At 36.4% G+C, this 22,498-nt stretch overlaps 1 protein-coding gene across 1 annotated transcript; it reads left to right on the forward strand.

Annotated features, from left to right (window-relative positions):
• The first annotated feature begins 206 nt into the window (after positions 1 to 206).
• Positions 207 to 21,606, forward strand: kcnj21 (potassium inwardly rectifying channel subfamily J member 21). The gene is made up of 4 exons (XM_077214881.1): positions 207 to 548; positions 11,367 to 11,500; positions 12,358 to 13,225; positions 19,304 to 21,606. The coding sequence occupies exons 2-4, from the start codon at positions 11,423 to 11,425 to the stop codon at positions 19,651 to 19,653; spliced, it is 1,296 nt and encodes a 431-aa protein (XP_077070996.1). The 5' UTR covers positions 207 to 548; positions 11,367 to 11,422; the 3' UTR covers positions 19,654 to 21,606.
• The last annotated feature ends 892 nt before the right edge of the window (positions 21,607 to 22,498 follow it).

A 22,498-nucleotide genomic window follows, 5' to 3' on the forward strand; every position in this document is an offset into this window, starting at 1 on the left:
GTTACACATGTATGCCCCCTTCCATGAGACATAAGATGTTGTCATTGATCTCAATGTGCAGTTGCATCACAAACGTCATTGATGAATTATTCTGAAGTGAGAAATGCATCTGTGTGCTGCACGAGCTTGAAGCGAGACAGGACCTGTGGGAGGGGACATGTGTATCACGAGTTCGTTCATGCTCCTGTGTTTCGCCTACCAATTCCACATCATCATGCACATTGTTCCTGCGAGTGAACGAGCTCACTGACACTACGATCCAACACACCTTCATCTTATGTGGATTTGCCCGCGTTCTGAGAGAACCGGAGAGCTCGCCAGAACCCTAGCTTTGCGCTTTGTGCGACTCATTCTTTTATTCGTCTGACTTCATGGGACGTGGTTTTAACCGAAACGGTTTAAGGACATTCAAGTCGTCGACATATTGTCTGTTGTACGCTTGGAGACAATGTTTTAAGGCAAACATTGGCGCGCGCGCTTCTCTTTAAATGAGCTCAGATTGGAGAGGCACTGGGAAGCAAAGCAAGGAACTAACTTGAACTACGAAAGTGAGTATTTCGATTAATTTTTAATGACTTTAATTGATGCATGATTGTTTTGTTGATATTTCGTGATTTACATTTTATTGACTCGCTTTTGACAGCTCACCTGTTTTCAGTGTAATTCCGAGGAGTTTTAACATCTGCAGCCAGGTGTTGTTTTTTCTGCTATGTCTAACGTTATTCCCATATAAACGAACCTACTATTTGTCCCAAAACTGTGTAAGTTAATGTCAAGTACAAAGGTGCTTTACATCACTACTGATAAATACAGTCATTTGTTACTGTTTAGTTATTTTGTTTATTGTAGTGTATTGTAATATGCCTACATTTCACTTGATTATTATGCCATTTCGCCAACCTCATTTAATTTGAACTATTACAATTCATAATTAAAAAGGAAACACTCTGCCTGGTCAGCAGTGATACTTCTATGTTTAAGGTGTAAATGAAAACGTTTGGTTTGATGTTATTTAGCAAATTCAACACAATTCAGATGAGACGAGTTTTGTCATCTGATATTTATCTGTCTTGAAAATGTTCTTAGACCCAAATCTAAGTGCTTGCTAAGTGCTGCTTTTGTTCGACTGTGCATCTTAGCTCACATTGTTGTTGTTGTTGTTGTTTTTTGTCCTGTAAATCCTTTATATTTCTACACATTGTCACCTCAGGAGGGTTGTGTTCATGCATGATAGGGATTTAATCTCATTCAGCTAATTTCTGATTGGTTGTACTGGTGACTAACTGGCTTTAAGTGTTTCCATTTATTTCATTGGCACTTCCCTTCCTCAGCTGGTGAAGGACCCCTTCTTTGCCAAAGGGTGCTCAGTAATACTTCCAGTTCTTTACATTGTGACAACACTGGTAGTCTGATGACGATACAAGGAAATGCACAGTTAATATTTATGTCTATCCTGAGCTATAACATAAGGCCTCAGTTGCATAAATATAGCCATTATGTTAAGACTGTGTTTTAAGAACTAGTGCGAACAGCTAGCAGTTAGTTAGGGGTAATCAGTCTTACTTTTCGGTATCAAATCTGCGTTTTTAATGTAACTGACTTGAAAAAGATATGAACAGTCTTGAAGAAAAAAAATGGATGACTAACTTGTAAGACGAATCTTAGCATTAAGCCACTATTAGGCCTTCGTTCAATTAGGACATATCTTTCATAACCATGCGTGCCTTAGAAAAAAACTACTGGTGTGCATTTTGAGACAAAACAATGGCACTGACATATTTTTAAGATAGCCTATGTCAGTGCAAGTTGCTTTCAGTTCAAACAGCTCAAACAAGCATTTTAGTCTGAGACTATAGGTTTAAGCTATGTCTGTGAAACTGGGTGTAGAGGCAGCAGACAGGTAAAAATAAGTCAATTTTACAATTGTAAGAGCCTGCAAAAAGAATCAGGCACTTGTGAAATATATAATATTATGAATTATTTCCAAATATTTGAAAATTATGACATTTTAAATGTTTTACAATTCAAATGTCATTAGAATACTCCGATATTTTTGAATAACCGTGACATGTTTTTCTACTTGTGGTTTACAGCTGTCTTCTGAAAAATGGGACTTTCTCTATCAGAATTACATGCATGCCTAAATAATTGATATGCATGAATGATTAAGTCAGACATAAACCTGAGCATGATTTTCGTGGGAGTACAGGAGCCGACTGTTTGTCACACATGCTTCTAGGAGGCTATTGAATAAATCATCGTTCTAGAACTGACAGGGAATGAGCCTTGGGAATGGTGAGCTCATCAAACCCTGTTTGTCATATTAATGTTTTTAAAAAGGCAAAGTCTCACCAGACCTACAGGAAAATGTAGTATTTTCTTTTTTCTTCCCTAGCCAGTGCTGTGGCATATGTTTGAATTGCTGGGTGAACATTGTTTCAAAGGTGAACAACATCCAGTCGCTATGAGGTCCACCACTAAATCTTTTATGAGGTGTATTGGGATGCTGCTTAGATGGCATTTTGGGACATACAGAAATTGCTTCAGTCTTGGATTTTATTTGGCATATTATCTTTCTTGACTGAAATTATGTCTACTAAAGACAAGTGCAGTTATTTACTGCTAATACAAGGGTAGTTTGAGAGAGATTTGAGCGTCTCAGATGCATCATCAAAAATTAAAAGTTTTGATAAATGTATAAAGAGAGAGAGAGAGAGAGAGAGAGAGAGAGAGAGAGAGAGAGAGAGAGAGAGAGAGAGAGAGAGAGAGAGAGAGAGAGAGAGAGAGAAGGTATTGTTTTAAGGAATAGTTGAACCAAAAATTATGTCTTAATTTATTGACCTCCAAACCCGTGACTTAATTTCTTCTGTGGAACATGAAAGAATAGGCTATATTTTGCATCTCTGTGTTTTTTGTCCATACTGTCAATGAGGTCCAATTGAATTGTTTTGGTTCCCACTGACTGTTATTGTATGTAAAAAAAATCTTCTTTTGTGTTCTGATGAAGAAAAATAGCCAAGAAAGATGGTCTCAAATCAAATTGAAATTTTACTTTCTTAGACCCGAATTGGTTCAGAGCAACATGAAAGTCAGTAAATGATGACAGAATTCTCATTTTGAACAATGTCTTCATTTTGTGCCACATATTACCAGAAATAACTCCATACTTTCAGCATAAATTAACTCATGTAAATAATCCTGATCTCTTGACTTTGTTCACCCAGCATTTTTTCCCCGCAGGTACCAAATGTCTTCCCCACGTTTTCATTTTTTAAGCACACTGATGCACAGCTGTATGATTACTGCACTTAAGACAATCACACACTGTAACAAGGACTTGCATCATACGTGAAACATCAGAGACTAGGTCTGCAATACAAAGAGGTCCATAAATGCATATTTGCTTTAAAGTAGGTTGTGTAACTCCCAAAGTTGCATTAGTTTTCTCTCAAAAGGCAGTGCTCAGGGCAAGCTGTGATATTTCGCCTGTTTCCCCACTTATAGCCATTAGGATATTTGACATCAGCAGTGGAGATAGACTCAAGCAGTGCTGCTTTTGTTTGGCTGGGCATCCCGCTCACATTATTGTTGTTTTTTTGCTTGTGTCAAGGTCAACTCAGGGTGAGACGCGCTGCCCATTTCCTCTAATGTGCATAGTGTCTCTCACTTATGGAGATCACAGCTTACAGTCCATTACAATGTAGCACAAACCCCAAGGTGTCTGTGAACTTAAGTGAGACATGTGGTCGAGAGAACAGAGGGACTGTTGGGTGATTTAAAAGTTGGAATATTTAAAATTCAAGTCTTTATGTTCTAGTGCTAGCTGTAGAATTCATGACAGAAATTTGCTTTATCCTTATTTAATAATGTGTTTAAAATAGCTCCCGTGCATATGCAATAAATTGGTAAATTGAAATTGTCAAAGAAATAATGAGCAATATAAGTTTATCCCATCATAGTCTCAGTTAATTACCATTTGAATGGAGACAAGTGTCATTCTTTAAGGTAATAATTTTCACCTCCGGCTAAAAGAGACCCATAGCGCTTCATAAATGTAATGGATTACCTTTCGGCTCCATTTATTAATGAGGAAACGGTAAGGCCCTGTTCGCTGGTCCCTTCAAGCGCGCTTTTATTCATTTGCGACTAAACAGTATGTCTATAGAATGTAACCCAAGGCTGTAATTAAACTCAAAATGAAACAGGACAAACAGTTTTCCCAGAGGACATCCCTTACCCAAGGGAAATCCAAGGCTCAAACTTTTTCAAATGGATCTCGGAAAAGTGCCGGATCTATGAGGGGGGAAAATACCCTTAAAGGGATAGTTCACCCCAAACTTAAAATTCTGTCGTAATTTATTCACCAATATATATATATTTTTCTTCTTACATTAAAAATCAGTGGGGTTCAATGTTGTTTGTGCCACTGAAAAAAGACTCTTGGCTGATCTATCCCTTTAAAGATTTTGATTTAGCTTTCTTCTCATTTATTGAAAGATATATAAGATAATATGTATGAAATGATATTGTCCGAACCCTTACCTACTCTACACGAGTGGAGAGGCATCAATGAACCAAAAGCTTTGTAAATGCAGGTCTATTTTTGGTCCATGTCGGACAGCTCTCTCCTCTCCACTCGCTTGTGTGTATCTGTTGTTTTGCACAGAGAAAAGACAGCTGCCAGATACAAGCAAATGATTTTATCGCTTGAGAGGAAGATGCCCTCCGTTGCTGATAAAAGGGCTTTGTAAATAGACAAGTGCATAATGAGAGACCATCTCCATTCTGACAGCGTACATGATGGAAATTTCCCCCCCCCCTGCCTTATTTTGAACTGATTTAATATTATGTCCTTTTTTTCCCCACTGTTTAACACAACCGTTCAAACATCTGGGGTCAGTAAGTTTCTTTGAAATAAGTCTCTTTTGCTCACCAAGGCTGCATTCATTTGATCAAAAATACAGTAAAAACAGTAGGCTACTTTTGTGAAATGTTATTACAGTTTAAAATAATTGTCTTTTTAAATATATTTTCAGATCTAATTTATTTATGTGATGCAAAACTGAATTTCCAGCATCATTACTTCAGTCTTCAGTGTCACATGATCCTTCAGAAATCATTCTAATGCTTATTTAATCCTCAATAAATATTTCTTATTATTATCAATGTTGAAAACAGTTATGCTGCTTAATATTTTTGTGGAAACTGAAACATTTGAACAATATTGTATATAGATTTAATTACTAAAAATTTAGAACCTCATTTTGTCACGTCCTCGGGTGGATGAAGAAGATGAAGGTAGGCGAAGTTACAAAATAGCAAAGGTTTTATTCCAATAAGTAAATACCCAAACAAACAGAACAGTGTGCTAGTGCACAAACAATAACCAGCAAAGACAAGCGTGAGAGGGGAACTTAAATACACAGATAATGACAAGGGCAACAGGTGACGGTGATGATGATGATGAGGGTGATGAGGCGCAGGTGCAGGTGATGATGACAGGGGATGCTGGGAAGTGTAGTGCAGACAAGGACAGACAGGTGCAGACGAGGACTGTGACACATTTATTTTCAAGCATTTTTTTCTACCAGACTGAAACACTGTAAAATAATTATTGTTGGTTTAACTTAAAAAAGTAAGTAACCTGGTTGCCTTAATTTTAAGGTAATTGAAATTTAAAAATTTGAGTTAATACAAGAGATTGATTTAATCAACAGAAACTCAAAATTGTATTTTATCTGAACCACAAAAAATTATTAAGTTGTTTTGACAAAAGAAAAAATGTTGTGATAACAAATTATGAAAATATATTTTTACAGTGTAGATAACTTATCCTTGGAATTTATTCAGAGTAGATGCCATATTTAATTTGTTGTGGATGAAAACAAGTCTCAACATACTGTCCATTCAGTAGGTTGTACTGTCTTAAAGATGTAGTGTGCAATTTCAATTTCATTGCAAAATTATGCAATGTAATGTATGCAATTCAGTTTTAATAATTGTGCGGAACTGAGGAAGAACTGATGATGGCACGGTTTGATCTTTGGTTGCCCTATCAGTGGAAAAGGGCGTTTCTTTCCCACCCACATATAGAGATCAAGTATTCAAGCTGTTTATCCATTTTGGTTTTTATTGTATTTCCATTTGGTGCATTATAACCATTAGAAGTGTGATGAAAACAAAAACAAAATAAGAAAAAACAAAAAGAGATTTGTTTTTGTGAGAAAACAAATTATCTGAAGGTACATGGACCTGAACAGACTGTGTATTTATCCTTTGCAGGTTGTGTACACCTATTAAATAAAGTGTATAAGATGCAGGTTGTGCTATTCTGAAATTCCGTGCAAACTATCATCAGCTTTTAAAGACGCGTCATAAGTAAGTTTAACCATTAGAGTCTACCTTCTGTTTGGTGCAGGGTTCAGTGGTTTGACATATCAAAGGTTATGAAATCCAATTTAATGACCAGGCAAGCTTCCAGAGCATCAAACCTTTCCTTATGTCAGCATTAGCAAAGGTTGAATGAAGAGTCGTCAGTGGATGCATGTAGCATGTGGTGCAGTTAATTACCTGAATACATACAGGACATCCATGATGCAGTTAGATCACAGCTAAATGTTGAACTCAAGGTGAACTCTCCCTCCAGGCATCATTGGCAATGATGATCCAGTCTATCTCAGAAACAGAGGGATTATGTAAAAATTGTTGAAAAGGTAATTATGCAAATTGTGGGAGCAGTCAGTGAGTTAGTGCTCTATGTCACCGCACTGCAGTTCCCCACTGCTGGATGGGTCTGCAATAGAAAAGCCTGTTTTTGCCCTTGAGGTAGTCAGAGGCTTTTTTCACCACTGATTGTAGATCATAAAGCAAGCAAAGTAAGACATTTCACTTTTTAACAAAGGTGAAGGTCAGAGCCTGTGACGGAGATCAGTCTAAGCCATCGCAATTGATCTTTCCTCGAGCACTGTTAAATGTATTTCAGCATTATAGTGATTTTTATGTCTTCTCTGTCTGGCATCCATAGCATTCAGCTAAAAGAAGGCAGACTGAAGCAATAAGCATTTTTTTTAAACAATCAAAACAAACATTTAAGTAAAACATTTAAATATTTATTGTGCTAAAATTATTTATATACATTTTTTAGACAATTAATGTATATACACAACTGCATTCTCGACAAACCTGCACTGAATGAATGGAATTGCGTTGGAAAACTAGCTGTCTACCACTTCATATAATGTGAGAGCCACAGTATAATCATGACCGGTTTAGTTTACTCACGGAGATGGAGAAATTATTTGCTTTTAGCTCAAAAAGGCACGTGGCTCAAACATACTCTCTGCACTCGGTTACTAAGCATTTAATGTCCTTGTTGGTTCTTTAACAATATCTGATGGATGAACTCACGCCTTGATTGACTCGATAATTTAATAACGCACTGCCAATTGTGATAAAATTTCCAGATGTTATGGACATCTGCATTTTTGATAATGTCGCTGAATGCAGTTGTGAGTCCTGAAAATGTGCAGGCTCGTATTAGGCGGCGCTGCCATACTATCCACTAGCATCAGCTCTAGAGTTTTGTTTTGTGTGAAACATGAGCGGGGATTAGGGATGAACATAAACAATGTGTAATTGGCGTAATCGATAACGTTGACACATCGTTCCAGCCCAGTAGAGATTTAAGTCATAATGAAACCAAGATCAAAAAGATGCAAAGTGCTTTAATATCTCACGTCTTGTCATGGTTGTTCGCTCTGCTCCTTCTCAGTAAGAGGCACAGAGGAACAAGAGTGCTCTCCTGCTGCTCACTCCAGTTGGTGACATTTTACAATGACCCCTGTTGATATCCAGTGTTGCTGTTTCTGATGATGCACCAGTTTAGGCAGAGTGCAGTGGCACAGTTGTGGCCAAGCTGAAGGGTGTTTGACTGCAAAATGTAGCTAGGGCAGAGACAACAGTGTCCTGGTTAATTCAGCCCTGGGGTTCTGATTTGCTGAAACCAGATGAAGTTTTGGCATTTTCTTCGTTCTTAGTGGCATATGAAAGCATAATGAAATTAGTCAAAATATTAATCAGTGAACATGCAAGGTACAGCTTTGTAAATGTCCGGTGTTCCAGTTCTGATGAAATCTGCAGAGTTTGTGTTGACCTAAGGATAAGACATGAAAAGCAAGAAGCATTGCTGCTGTCTCTGCAGTTTGGTTATTCCTAGTGTCTGTGTCTGCCAACAGCACTTATCCAATTATATGGCAATGCCTAATGACTCTAATGGTATCGGACTTGTTGTTCTGGTGAATGAAATTCCATACTTAAGTTCTGGTAAAGCCTGTTTATAAAAAAAAAACCTGCCACCAGGTTTTATGTTTGGTTTAGAACTTGAATTTCATTTAAATTGAGGTAGAAAACAGAGTTGCAACTCAGATTTGAAAGTAAAGTAGTGCAATTAATATAATGATTAGAAATTCAACTGTAACTGTAATAGTTTCTCAATATATACACTACCATTGAAAAGTTTGGCGTCAGTAAGATATTTTTTTTAAAGAAATGCATACGGTTTACTAACTTTTAGCTAACTTTTACATTGTTACAAGAATGCATCATGGTTTTCAACACTGATAATAAGAAAAAAAAATTGAGCACCAAATCAGCTTATAAGCTTTGCCATCACAGGAATAAATAACATTTATAAACATATCAAAATTGAAGACAATTAATTTTAATTATAATAATATTTTAAAATATTGCTGTTTCTACAAAAAAAATGTTTTATCAAATAAATGCAGCCTTGGTGAAAATTAGAGTCTTCGTTACTGACCACAAACTTTTGAATGGCAAAATATTTATTTAGTTTATTTAGTATTTAGTTTATCATATTTAAAATTCTGTCATCAGTTGCTCACCCTCATGTTTTATATGTGAATATGTGAATAAAAAGCCTAAATTTATAATATAAAGTGATCTAGTGTATATTCAGAAAATTTGGACTAAACCACTTGATCCATATGGATTAGTTTTACGATCTCTTTATGAACATTTTGAAGCGCCTCAGTTGCGTTGCTGTCAACGAAGGGACAGAAATCAAATCGCTCATATTTCATTAATCTCAGATAAGATCTTCATTTGTGTTCCGAAGATGAGCGAAAGTCTTACGGGTTTGGAACAACATGAGGGTGAGTATTTTATTTTTTTGAGTGAACTACAGTTACAGGTATTTTTCAGTGACTCTTTCTGCAGGTTACATCGATATGGCAGTGCGTGGTGACAAGTGGCATTTTTTATGAGTAATTTTCTTTATTAATTTACTCAACCGATTCGTTCAAATACAATGAAACAAGTGATTGGCTGCATCTGAAATCGCTTACTCTCTTGAGGAGGTACTTACTGTATTTTGAATAAGTACTGCTAAAAAAGTATGTTCTCTATAGAATGAATATGTGTAGTATGAATGTAATCCAGATGTACTACATACACCATATTGTCATTATCATATGACCTACCAGCGTCAATTGTGTCACTTCACTTTTATTCACAAATCCGCTCCCGTGGCCTCATGAGATAGTAAAATGTCGATTGTACGTAGTTTTTTTATCACATACTGTTTTTCGCCTACTGTTTAGTTACTTTAATTCCCTCTTATCATTGTAAAGCTGCTTTGAAACAGTCAATATTGTTAAAAGCGCTATATAAATGAAGGTTGACTTGACTTGTAGGGAAGAATGCGATTTTGGATTCAGCCACTGTCTTTTTGAGTGAGTCACTGAATCATTCATGCAACCGATTCATTCAAAAACACTTTCTGAATTCAGAAACACAAACTACTCTTTCTATTTTTAGTAAGAGTGTATTGCAGGAATAGTGAGAGTATTATGCTAACATGCAGTTCCGGATTCAGCAATTGATTCATTCAGGAATACAACCAATGTCTTTTTCAGTGAGTCTATGAATCATTAACTCAAATATTTGTTTCAATCAGTAACACCTCACCTATGTGTTGCTTGGAGATGAAACGGGTAATTATGCTGTATAGTTTGTTTATCATTAGAGAAGCAAAAATAGAAAGTAACTAGCAAAATTGCTTTTTATCGCTTGAAGGACACATTGAAGAATATATTCAGCAACACATATAAAGTTTCTTTTAGCTCGTTTATTGTCCTGCTATTGTAAATAGGGATGGTTTGTCTTCTTGGCTCCTAAAGATATTTGATACACACCCTTCTAATCTTGCACAGGAAATTTGTCATGCCACAATAATGGAAAAACAAACAAGTCAAGATATTAGCACTGTATAAATAATTCATTAGTTCACACAATAAATCATTTCACATTGCTTTAGTTTATCTGCGTTTGAGTTTCTCTCTCTCTCTCTCTCTCTCTCTCTCTCTCTCTCACTTGACCAGTGTATGTATGTCTGATCGGATCTCCTAGTGGGTGCCGTCTGTCCCCATCTGCCTCAGACTGCCTTGCTCCATGTTCCCCATGGAGCCCACCATCATTAATATTGCTTTCACTTGTGTGCTATGAAGAAACCCACTGGTAGTCGCCCGCACCTGCTGTCGGTGCTGTTAGGTGATGCTTGGGCAGAGAGGGAGAGCCGCGGTGTCACTGGAGACCTGTGAGCTAAGGACTAACTGTGGTAACAAAGATGTGGTAACAGATGTGAAATTATACAGTCAGTGAACAAGATCAATAATGTGGAACTAAAGCGTTATACGGATTTGTAAGAGAGATGAGGCTGATACACAATCAGGGTTTTAAATTGTGTAGCCTTGTTAATAAATGTTGACTGTCAAGTCATTGGACTTCGAATATGTGATGATTAATACTCATGATAATAGACAGTGCTGGTTTAGTCCTATATCTGGGCTGGTGGACCAGCATAGCCATTCTGTTCACCAACAAAAAATTGCCGTTAAGTTATAAAAAAGCTTATTTCTGAAAGTTCAATGCATTCAGTTTTTTAAATGTTTAAAAAGCGTTTTTTTTTTTGGTTTTGGTTTTGTGAACATCATGTGCTAACATTTTAAGAACATTATTAAATAATTGAACAAAATGTTCTATTAACGTTTCTGGAAGAACATTTTTCATAACTTTGAGAGAACCTTGGCTGAACATTAGCCAAAGTTTTGAGAACGTTCCGTGTTAGGTAAGATGGTCTTTGTGGTTAGTAAAATCTTGCAATTTAAGCTAAAGCCGGTGTGGACACCAGTATCTCATGCTGTAAATAAAAATATACGTAAAAATTCCTTAACACTGTAGAACAACAAGCTTAAGGCACATTTGTCTCACCATTTGTGGTAAGTTACTCTAATCTTTGCTTTCCATTACGAATTTAACCGACTAGCTTTCATGTTTGCATTTAATAGTTGGAGAGCTCCAGCTACTGTGTTGGATTGGTGACGACGTCTACGGCTTCCGGGCCATGAGTAGTTTTAAGGGCCAGGATGTGGAAAAACAGGGCATCAAGCTGCCAAAAAAATGGATTGATTCCAAAGACAAAGTAAGTTCACTTATCACATTTATTGTTAATTTCTGTTGTTTTACATGTGTGAATGTTGGGAAAGCTACTTTGGAACTGTTGCTTGCTTAGCTACAAGATACTCATGCTTTTGAAAGAAGTATTTTATGCTTACCAAGGCTGCATTTATTTGATCAAATATCCAGACAGACAAACATAAATATTGTTAAAATATTATTACAGTTTTAAAGAACTAATTTAAATATATTTTATTTTAAATTGTAATTTATTCCTGTGATGCAAAGCTGAATTTTCAGCATCATTACTCCAGCCTTCAGTGTCACACGATCCTTCAGAAATCATTATAATATGCTGATTTGGTTCTAAATAAACAGCTCTTTTTATTATGAATTTTGAAACAGTTGTACCGGTTGATATTTTTATGGAAACTGAATTTTTTTCAGGATTCTTTGATAAATAGAAAGTTCAAAAGAACAGTAATTATTTGAAATAATAATAATAATAAATGGAGCGATTGCAAGAGGATCCTCGCATTGGTGCTCTGCTCCTAATAAAAATCTTTTAACATTAGAAATTTCTTTTTTTGTCACTTTTGATCAATTTAATGCATCATTGAAATACATTGCTACATGCTGTAAAATCTAGCTTGTTACTGAAAAAACTACTTGATTTTGAAAAAAAAAACATACTTAAACAGTATTCACTACTTTTAGTTAGTAACTCACCAACACTGATATTGACTGTCCTTCATTTAAGTTTTGTTGACCATATTTTGATGGACTCTGCTACTGTTTATTTTTTCTTTTAGCCTATCTTGAAATGCTTCTTTTTTTTCTTCTTTTAAAATTCTTGCTGTATTCAATCGCACATGAGTGTAGATCCCCACAGACCGTACAATGGTTGTCAGGGGAGGAGGAGGCGCTTCCGGTCCTGCACGAGGTCCGCTGAAGAAACGGCGCCAGCGCTACGTAGAAAAGGACGGCAAGTGCAATGTCCACCATGGAAACGTGCGCGAAACCTACCGTTACCTGACGGACATCTTCACCACGCTTGTGGACTTAAAGTGGCGCTTCAATCTGCTGGTCTTCACCCTGGTCTACACCACCACCTGGGTGTTTTTTGGCCTCTTTTGGTGGCTCATCGCCTACATCCGTGGAGATCTGGACCATACCGATGACAACGAGTGGACCCCTTGTGTGAATAACCTCAATGGCTTCGTCTCTGCGTTCCTTTTTTCCATCGAGACTGAGACCACCATCGGTTATGGGTACCGTGTCATAACGGACAAATGCCCCGAGGGCATCATCCTGCTTCTGGTGCAGGCCATCTTGGGCTCCATCGTCAATGCCTTCATGGTGGGTTGCATGTTTGTGAAAATCTCACAGCCAAAGAAACGCGCCGAAACACTCATGTTTTCCAACACAGCTGTGGTATCCGTGCGGGACAGCAAGTTGTGTTTGATGTTCCGTGTCGGTGACTTGCGAAACTCGCACATAGTGGAGGCCTCCATTAGGGCCAAGCTCATCCGCTCTAAACAGACCAAGGAAGGAGAGTTCATCCCCCTAAACCAGACGGACATTAATGTGGGCTTTGACACGGGGGACGATCGACTGTTTCTGGTGTCACCGCTGATCATTTGCCATGAGATCAACAAGAACAGCCCCTTCTGGAACATCTCTCAGGGGCAACTGGCACGAGAAGAGTTTGAAATAGTGGTCATCCTGGAAGGAATGGTAGAGGCCACAGGTGAGTGTAGATAACAGAGAATGAGAGAGCGAGGGTAACTAGAACGATGAGTTTTGTTCCCCTGCTGGCAAATATCATAACTACAGATGTTCATAACTATTATGCAGGCAAAACATGTTTCTCCATTGACTGGCTTTCAAAAGTAGTCATGTATTTAAGTTAAAAAGCAATATTTAAATTATAAATATTTGATTATTAAAGTAGATGTTTAATCAATTCTTCATTTAAAAATGTAAAAAATTTATCCATTTATTTATTTATTTATTTATTTATTTAAAATGTAAATTTTTACATTATATAATAAAATATTAAAATTCCAAAAATGAAAATAGTCATTTAAAACCTGTATGACTGTCTTTCTTCCGCGGAAAGCAATTTTTTAAGAATTTAAGTTGTCAAGCTAAAAAATGACAACAAAGAACTACAAAATTATAACATAAAATTGTATATTGTGATTATATGAATCATGTACTATATTTCATTTATCATACCTTTGTATGATAAAGGCAGTTGAATAATTTTTTAGTTTTGACTTTTCAATGAATCTGTTGATTCATTTCACACAAAAAAAACGATTTATTAATGAATAAGAATGATCTAGTTGATCTGGTTGCAGTTGTTGAATGATATGAAAACATTCAGACTGCTTGGAAATATAGCATGCGAATCGTTTTTATGAAAATCTTATGGTGCTTTTTGGTTCTTTAAGTAGTTTGACGGCCTCACTCCTCATTTACTTTAATTGTATTAAAAGGATTTGCCAGGATATTCTTCAAAATAATCACATTTTATTTTCTAGGGTAGAGAGTTGGTCATAAGGTTTTTGATAAGCATGAGAGCATGATGCCAGAATTTAAATTTCAGATGAACTTTTCCCTTAACAATGTAAAATGGGAAAAAATATTTTCATTCTCTCCAGGTATATCAGAGCTCAAGAGTCAGGGGTAATGGGTGTTGCCTGAAAGTCAAATATGAAAAGTGACTAGATTTACTACAGTTCCCCTGGTAACATAATGCTGACAGCGGGGCGTGATGTGGTATTTTCATGGGATTCACCAATTATATTGACAGTGAATTCATGTGACAGCAGTTGCAATTACACTAGACTAATTAGCTTTTGCATTGTGCTTTATGTCAGTATAGACACATAATGCTGCCTGCATGGAGCATAAAGACGGAGGACTCTTGAGATGTTTCTCACTAAGGCAAGCTCATGGCCTGTCAATAGATCCGCCTCAGGGAAATTAGCGAGCAGAAGACAATTGAAAGAACTATAATGCAATTCACTCTCACGCATACATAAATACAGGCATGGCTCACAAACACACTCTCTCCTACATCTAAAATAATGAATCATTGCTCAGGAGTGGGATGCAGTGAGTAGCAAGGTTCAGTCCACAATCACTGCACTTGTTCAGTGCAGTTATACTTTTGTTTTGTCTCACGTCTGACATTCAAGAGCATCCCACTTTCAGTCGATGTAGGTTTAACCTATCTATTATTAGACAAAAAGCAGGATTACAGTAACATAATCAGTTTCATAAATGATACCAAACTATTCAGGTCAGGACTGTACCTCAAGGCCTAATGAAATTGGAAAATTATAAAGAATAATTATTGATTTCTTTTTCATGTCTTACAGTGATAAGTAATGGAAGTAAGATTGGTAACTCATGGCCAATCAGGGTAATGACATCAGGGAGACACTTAACTTAGAGTCCAAGTCTAATAACAATTATAATTGTTCTCATAACAATTCTAGTTTAAGCCTCGACCTGAGCAACAACTCACTCTTAAAGGGATACTCCCCTTTTTTTGGGAAATAGGCTCATTTTACAACTCCCCCAGAGTTAAACTGTTTAGTTTTACCGTTTTTGGATCCATTCAGCCGATCTCCGGTTCTGGTGGTACCACTTTTAGCATAGCTTAGCATACATCATTGAAGTGGACAAGACCATTAGCATTTCTCACAAAAAAATGACCAAAGTGTTTCGATATTTTTCCTATTTATGAGTGCAGAAGGCGTAATGATAATACGCAGCGCAATTGACGGAAGGTAGCCTATTTTCAGGCGCTGCGTCATATCAATGCACCTGCTGCACAATTCTTGATTATTACGCAGGAATGAGAGTATAGTTCCTAGCCATATCAGCCTAGAAAATCGCAACTTTACATTTTCCGTCGGTCTTAGTGCACAATGTAACTACAGAAGAGTCAAGTTTTAAATAGGAAAAATATCGAAACACTTTGGTAATTTTATTTTGAGAAATGCTAATGGTCTTGTCCACTTCAATGATGTATGCTAAGCTATGCTAAAAATGGCACCGCCAGAACCGGAGATCGGCTGAATGGATTCAAAAACGGTAAAGGCGGGCATACACTGTGCGAATTTCGTCCGATTTTGAGCCGAATTCTGACTCGTGCGACTCTTTTTCGGGTCGGGCCGATTTTCAGCTTTGTCGCGCGTCGTTTGTCGTGCTATTAATTCTAATAGCAGATCAATTTAATAATAAAATTAGCCTTCCCTAATACAATAATACTACTAATAATTTAATACATAAATTGGAAGTGCTAAATCATATTCATATTCATATTGATAGCTGATGCTTGTTTTGACAATATCTCTGGATAGCCTACATGACATCGTCTAGGCACAACCCAGCACGGGGGTTTATCGCACATATTTCACACGTATAGTGTGAGCAGTCAAGTCGCAGCTCGACGTTCGGACCGTATAGTGTGAGCACATAAATCCCGAGCTTTGGCTTTACATCGCATGCGATTTACTCGTTCAGTGTGAGTAGGTACCTTGCTGAAATCGCACAGACATCGCACAGTGTATGCCCGCCTTAAAACTCTTTAAGGAGTAGTTCATCAAAAAAATTTTAATTTTTATAATTTACTCACCCTCATGTTGTTTACTTCCACTTCTGTGGAATGCAAAATAAGATATTTTGAATAATTTTTCAACTGTTCTTGTCCATATCATGAATGTCAATGGGGTCCAAAACAACATGTATGGATTATATGGTTCATTGTATGTTCAAAACAACACTGAGACACTTTTCTAAATATCTTATTTTGAATTCCACAGAAGGAAGAATGTAATACAGGTTTGGAACTGGATTTGGACTCTTATTTTGATATATTGTTGTGTGTTGTTTAGTTCCTGTTTCTCTTCTCCGTACAGTTACTGGTTGTCTCCTTGTTTGTTTCTGTGGTTATGTATGAGTATCCCCAGTAAGTCATTTGTTTCGTCTTGTATTAAAAACTCCCTGTTTTGTTCACGTGATTTCCCCCCCAGACCCCCCCAAATCAATTCATCAGAACACCGCCCTGCAGCCGATTCTTAAGATTTTATTGGTCATGTCAATCACAATACTGATTGCCTACACCAAACACTGATCCCTAAACCTACCCGTCACTGTTACCTTAAAGGGGTAGTAGTCCACCCCAAAATAAAAATTCTTTCATAATTTACTCACCCTCAAGTGTTTCCAAACCTGTATGAATTTACGTCTTCAGCTGAACACAAAAGAAGATATTTTGAAGAATATGGGTAACCAAAAAGTTGATTGGCCCCATTGACTTCCGTAGTATACTATGGATCTCAATCGGGTCCATCAACTGTCTGGTTATTGACATTCTTCACAAGGATTCGGCCTTAGTTCAATTTAGGACATTGAAGTTGCTTTTATAAAAGCCTTAGAAAAGAAACATTACTGGTGTGCATCTTGAGACAAAACAATGGCACTGATATGACAGTGCAAGTTGCTTTCAGTTCCAACAGCTCAAACATGCATTTTAGTCTGGGACTAGGCTTAAGCCTTGTCTGTGAAACTGGGGGCAGATGTATTAGGTGTGATAAAGTGCTTACTAATCATATAAGCAAGTTATTTCCAATTTACACCTGTCATGAACAAATCGAAGGAACTGCTTGCATAACCCGAGGTTCATCCGCCTAGAACAATAGTGTCAACACTAAAAGGATGATTCAGACAAATTTACGACTTAAATAGTCTTTCTGTATGAAAGAATGAATGCAAGTGCTTTAACAGAAAATTCAAGCTGCACATTTTAGCTTTTAAACCCTCTGCAATTAATTGCACCATAGACTTCCATTATTTCAAACACGTTTTTGCAAACTGAGGGATGAAATTATTTTCTGTGATAGTCGACGGCACAAATGCTGTCGAGAGAGCTTAACTTGTGTTGAACCTGGAACGTACCCTTAAATTAAGCCTTTTAAACTGCCAACGGGGTGCTGCTCTTAGCAGGATTTGAGATGTTTTAAAACCACTTTCCTTTTATAAATTAAGGCTTTATTACCAGCAAGGCTTTGGTTCTACTTCTACTTGGGTAGCCTAATGTTTTGGAATTGCACTGGGTGGCTAACAAAGCATTTTACTCACAGTGAAATGTTTTTAAATTAACAGACTTCATGTTTAAAATGTCCGAATGGAGGTGTTAAAGTCAATTGCGGAGCATTAGCACTGAAACTGAAGCTTCTCTTGTGGTTTTGCAGTAGTATGCATTGCTTATATAGATGCATACCCAGTGTGGTTATTGAACTGCTGTACACTGGGAATCTCATGAATTTTGATGCGTTTGATGAATGTTATCTGCTGAGTTTTTCCTGGATATCATTTATATTCATTATGACAGCTGCTATATATCACTCTGTGTGTGTTTATAAGTGGTTGTAAAAGTTATGCTTGTTGAAAGTGTTTTGTTGCTCTGTCACTGTGTGTCTCTGGAGTAATTGATGTATATATTTAAGCTTCACTTAAGTAGATGATTAAAAAGCTTGTATTCTATTTTTAGAAGATGTGCATATAAATATTCAGCGGTGCATGTGCATAGATGTCTGTGCATTTCACAGGAAATATGATATTTTTAATTAATTAAGCTTACAGTACATTCCTGTTGACATATTGGCAGGATCATCACAAACCTTAAAAGGTCAAAAGCACAATTAGACGCGCAGTGATCTTTAGGTATTTAAAGAAGATGAAATGGAACAGGTAGTTCTTTAGAAAATGTCACAGAAGTGGGATTTATAGAGGGATTAATATCCCAATACTGAACTGATCTCATCAGGATGAAAACTGGAATATTTTTTCCATTACTGTTTTATCTCCACACTTAAAGCATCATGCAAACATTTTCAGCTCATACAACAGTCATATGCGTACTATATATTTACACTACACTAAAGTTGTATTTTGTATAACAAAATTTCCTTTTTTGTGGTACTGAGTTTAAATGATAAAACAATTAGTATTGCGTTAAAAATGAAGAAATGATCCATTTTATTTGATATTTAACATATTAAAAACATAAGCCATAGTAAAAATTGTATAAATGTCATAGCATTTGATATCAAAATATAATATGTATCTAATAATGTATTTTTTATTTTACACATATATATACATATTAACAATAAATAGTGTTTAAAAAAACAAGAGAAAAAACAAGAACTCCGATGCCTTTTGTCAACATTTTGTCAACTAATGCAAAGACATTATACATTCATACATGCACAAAAGAACGATAGCAAATCCAGCACTCAGAAGTAAACATGGAGGTGATGTGCTGCAGAAGTCAGCGAATATGTGCGCAGACGAGGATAAGGACATGCAAAAGTATGTACTTTTTCTTCACAAAAAGAGTACGTATACTTTTAGGGCATGGTATAAGCAGGCGAATTGGGACGCAGCACAACGGTATGTAAAATATTTGGAGTGACTCCCATCAGCGCAGAATTGTGACGAATGACGTAATTAATTCCGACATGACTGTTTAGACGAGATCACATTGCAAAACATCAGACCTGTATCTGATTTAGGACCACATATGAAAGTGACCCAAATCAGAATGGATGTGTTCAGATTCCATGTGTTGGCTTATAAGCAAAGAAAATCCGATTTGGGCCACTTTTACCTGAAGTCTGAACGTAGCCTAATGCAGTATATGATTGTCCACACCATATAGTAATTTGAAATCAGCATCTCTTTCTGTTTTCATTGCTTTTCTGTGCCGCTCACAACCGTTTTCTTCTGTCTTTTCCCACAGGTATGACATGTCAAGCCCGCAGCTCGTACCTGAACTCAGAGGTGCTTTGGGGAGAACGCTTCACCCCTGTGCTCTCGTTGGAGGAGGGATTCTACGAGGTGGATTATGACACCTTCCACCACACATATCCCTCTCCGACCCCTTCCTGCTCCGCACGAGAGCTAGCAGAACTGGCCAAGAAAGGGGAAGCTATCCCTTTGCCCCCTATTTCACCCCCAGCAACCCTGGGAGAGCCCCTAAACCCAAAGGAGATGCCCGAGGAGGAGCACAAAGAAGAAGAAGCTGCAGCAGAAGCAGAAGAGACTGTTAACAATGGTGATGTGAACAGACTGGAATGCGAGCAAGAATGAGTTGATGCATTGCAATCTGCAATCTTTTGCTGCCCCTGTGTGGCAGATGGAAATAGACAGAGAAAGAAAAACTCACTTCAGCCACATTAACACCACATAAAGTTACAAATCTATAGGCCTACATTTTGTCATTGACCCCACACTGGTACTGTTATTAACTGTTTTCAAGAAAAGAAGGAAATTGCACATGGTTAAGTTTTTGCATTTTAGGCGCTAAAAAGGAAAACCTCTTTCAGCTTGGATTTAAATGCAATTTATTTAAATAAGATGTAAATATTTGCAGCTTTGTGCTGTGCTTGTTTAACACACGCTACTGATTGCTTTAGAGGTTTATAAGTATTTCTAAATCCAGTTTATTTGTATAGGTTGCGATTTATTGACCCAGATGGTGCTTATATACTACAGCATTTTCTGTGTAAAACTGCTGGTAAAAACATTTCCTATTTGTATTTCATTTCATTAATGAAGGACATTCCATTCTCTATAAAGGGAATATTGAAGATGCTTAGAATTGCACATCAAGTATGGAATTTATTTAAAATAATTAATAGATGTATCATATGTCTACCCTTCATATTTCTGCTTGAGGAAAACCCTCACTGTTATGTATAGCTCTTTTTTTACACTAGATTTAATAAAATTATGTTTCTGTTTTATTTATAGGAAGCGAAAAAGCCGATTAAATAAAAATATTATCCTTCTCAGACACTGTGTTTATGTGCAGGCACTTCAATGTACCTGTCAAAAGTTTGAGAAAAAAATTATGTTTTTGAAAGAAGTCTATTATGCTCACCAAGGCTGCATTTATTTAATCAAAAATACAGCAAAAACAGTAATATTGTGAAATAGTAAAATAATTGTTTTAATCAATGTAAAAAATTAATTTATTCCTGTAATGCAAAGCTTAATTTTCAGCATTATTACTCCAGTCTTCCGTGTTCCCAATTCCGAACTCAGTTTGGAACTCAGCATAACCCATATTACATTCTGACAACCATGCATTGTCAAAATTCATAAAGTTACCAATCAACTGGTGATTAACACCGTTTCAATGCCGGTGGTTACTCGCATTTGCCGCTTTGAACCCTGGAGCTTATGGTCTAGAAACACGTTAAAATGTATTTTATTTATAAAATACATTATAAAATGTATTTAAATTTTAATTTGTAAAAATATTTCGCAATATTGTTGTTTGTTACTGTTCACCAGGTAAAAAGATTGTGTATTCTGCACTTACAGCTTATTTAATTTATAAGTTCAATGTAGCATGTAGCCTACCTTGATGAATAATCTAATTCTGTACAGAAACTTTTTGGTGGCATTGTGTGTCTATGTTTTCTTTAAGAAAATTAAAATAGAGATTACACAAATATTTTGCAATATTGCTGTGTTTTACTGTATTTTTGATTACATAAATGCAGCCTTGGTGAGCATTAGAGACTTCTTTCAAAAACATTTAAAAACAGGTACTGTATATCCACGTTGAAGCAGTTTCTGGGACAGAAATAAATGTAGGGCGGGGCTTGATTTTGTCCATTGGGTATTGATTTGATGGTCGTGGTTTGCTATTGCTGTGATCTCATGTGAGTGACAGGTTGTCCTTCATTTGCATCAAAAAACATGTCATCAGAGCAAGAGAAAGAAAGCAATATTTAAAAAAAATATCATGTGCATGGATAAATCATTTATAATAAATACTGAAATATCCCAGTAAAAGTTGGATTTCATGGTGACTTAAACACAACGCTCTTTAATAAACCATAAGCACTTTCTTGTTACTTTGGTTGGTCTGCAAAGAGAATCTGCATCTGCATTAATACATTGGCAATTTATAATAAATTTACCTAAAAACCAACTGCAGAGCTTAACATCCTTGTGTCATAGCTGGATGTCAGTTATAGTTTGAAAATTGTGTGCTATAATGTACATCAAATAAATATTTAATCTACAATGTATTTCATCAAATGAAAGACCCAGTAATATGACATGCAATGGTAGTCTATAAGAAACTATAGCAAGTCCCATCGAGTCCTTTTGATGTCATTGTAAAGCAAGGTGCATGACAGACAAACAATATTTTCTAATCATGCCCATTGTTGGTGGTAATTTCTCCATATAAAAAGAAAGGTTTTAAAAGTTTTAAAGAATGAGAGTAACTGCTCTCTGTGGCTTCTACACTAGAACTCAATATCACTGAATTATAGTGAATAATACAAAGTTCCCTCCTCAAATAGAATTTCCCCAGTGACCCTGGAGCATAAAACAAATGCTGTTTTCCTGAATAATGATCCAATAACCAACTGCATGGGTTCAGCCAAAAATACTTTCAGTCAAGTTATAGTTTTCAGTTGTCACCACCATTAACTTTGTTGTTGTATTTTCCCCTATCATCTATTTTTATAAAGTGAATCCTTGTTAATTAAGTCCTTTGAGTTTTAAAGTCTAGACACATAGCTGACATGTTCCTTTTGTTTAATTATGAAAACGTATTAGTGCCACTTGATTATACAATACGATATGAAACAAATGTATAGCTCTAGCAAGCACATTTAATTAGAAGCTGATCAAAGTGCTTTCCTAATGACATATATGGTAATGCCGAATTACCATAAACATGAAAAATGATATTTACATTGTAGTCTACTGCAACTTACAAAAGGATACTGTCCAAACATGGTATTATACTATGGTACATGTGGAAGTACAGTGGCAATTTTCTTTAAGTGTGTAATCTTTCATAAACTAATAACTTTTTATTTCTATTGAACTAGTGGCTCATTCCAATCACATGAACGAAGCAGTTGCATGATTGTAGTTTGCCTCTAGATGGCGGAACAACGAGCAA

This window comes from Siphateles boraxobius, unplaced genomic scaffold (genome assembly GCF_051911475.1).
Source record: "Siphateles boraxobius isolate OS27281-9 unplaced genomic scaffold, OSU_SipBor_1 68, whole genome shotgun sequence".
Classification (NCBI taxonomy): domain Eukaryota; kingdom Metazoa; phylum Chordata; class Actinopteri; order Cypriniformes; family Leuciscidae; genus Siphateles; species Siphateles boraxobius.

Bases quoted from the DNA above. Each gene is read 5' to 3' on its own strand.
- kcnj21 (XM_077214881.1), top strand. From the start codon at position 11,423: ATGAGTAGTTTTAAGGGCCAGGATGTGGAAAAACAGGGCATCAAGCTG. The intron at 11,501-12,357 runs GTAAGTTCACTT...ACATGAGTGTAG, and splicing joins GGATTGATTCCAAAGACAAA to ATCCCCACAGACCGTACAAT. The intron at 13,226-19,303 runs GTGAGTGTAGAT...CTTTTCCCACAG, and splicing joins AGGAATGGTAGAGGCCACAG to GTATGACATGTCAAGCCCGC.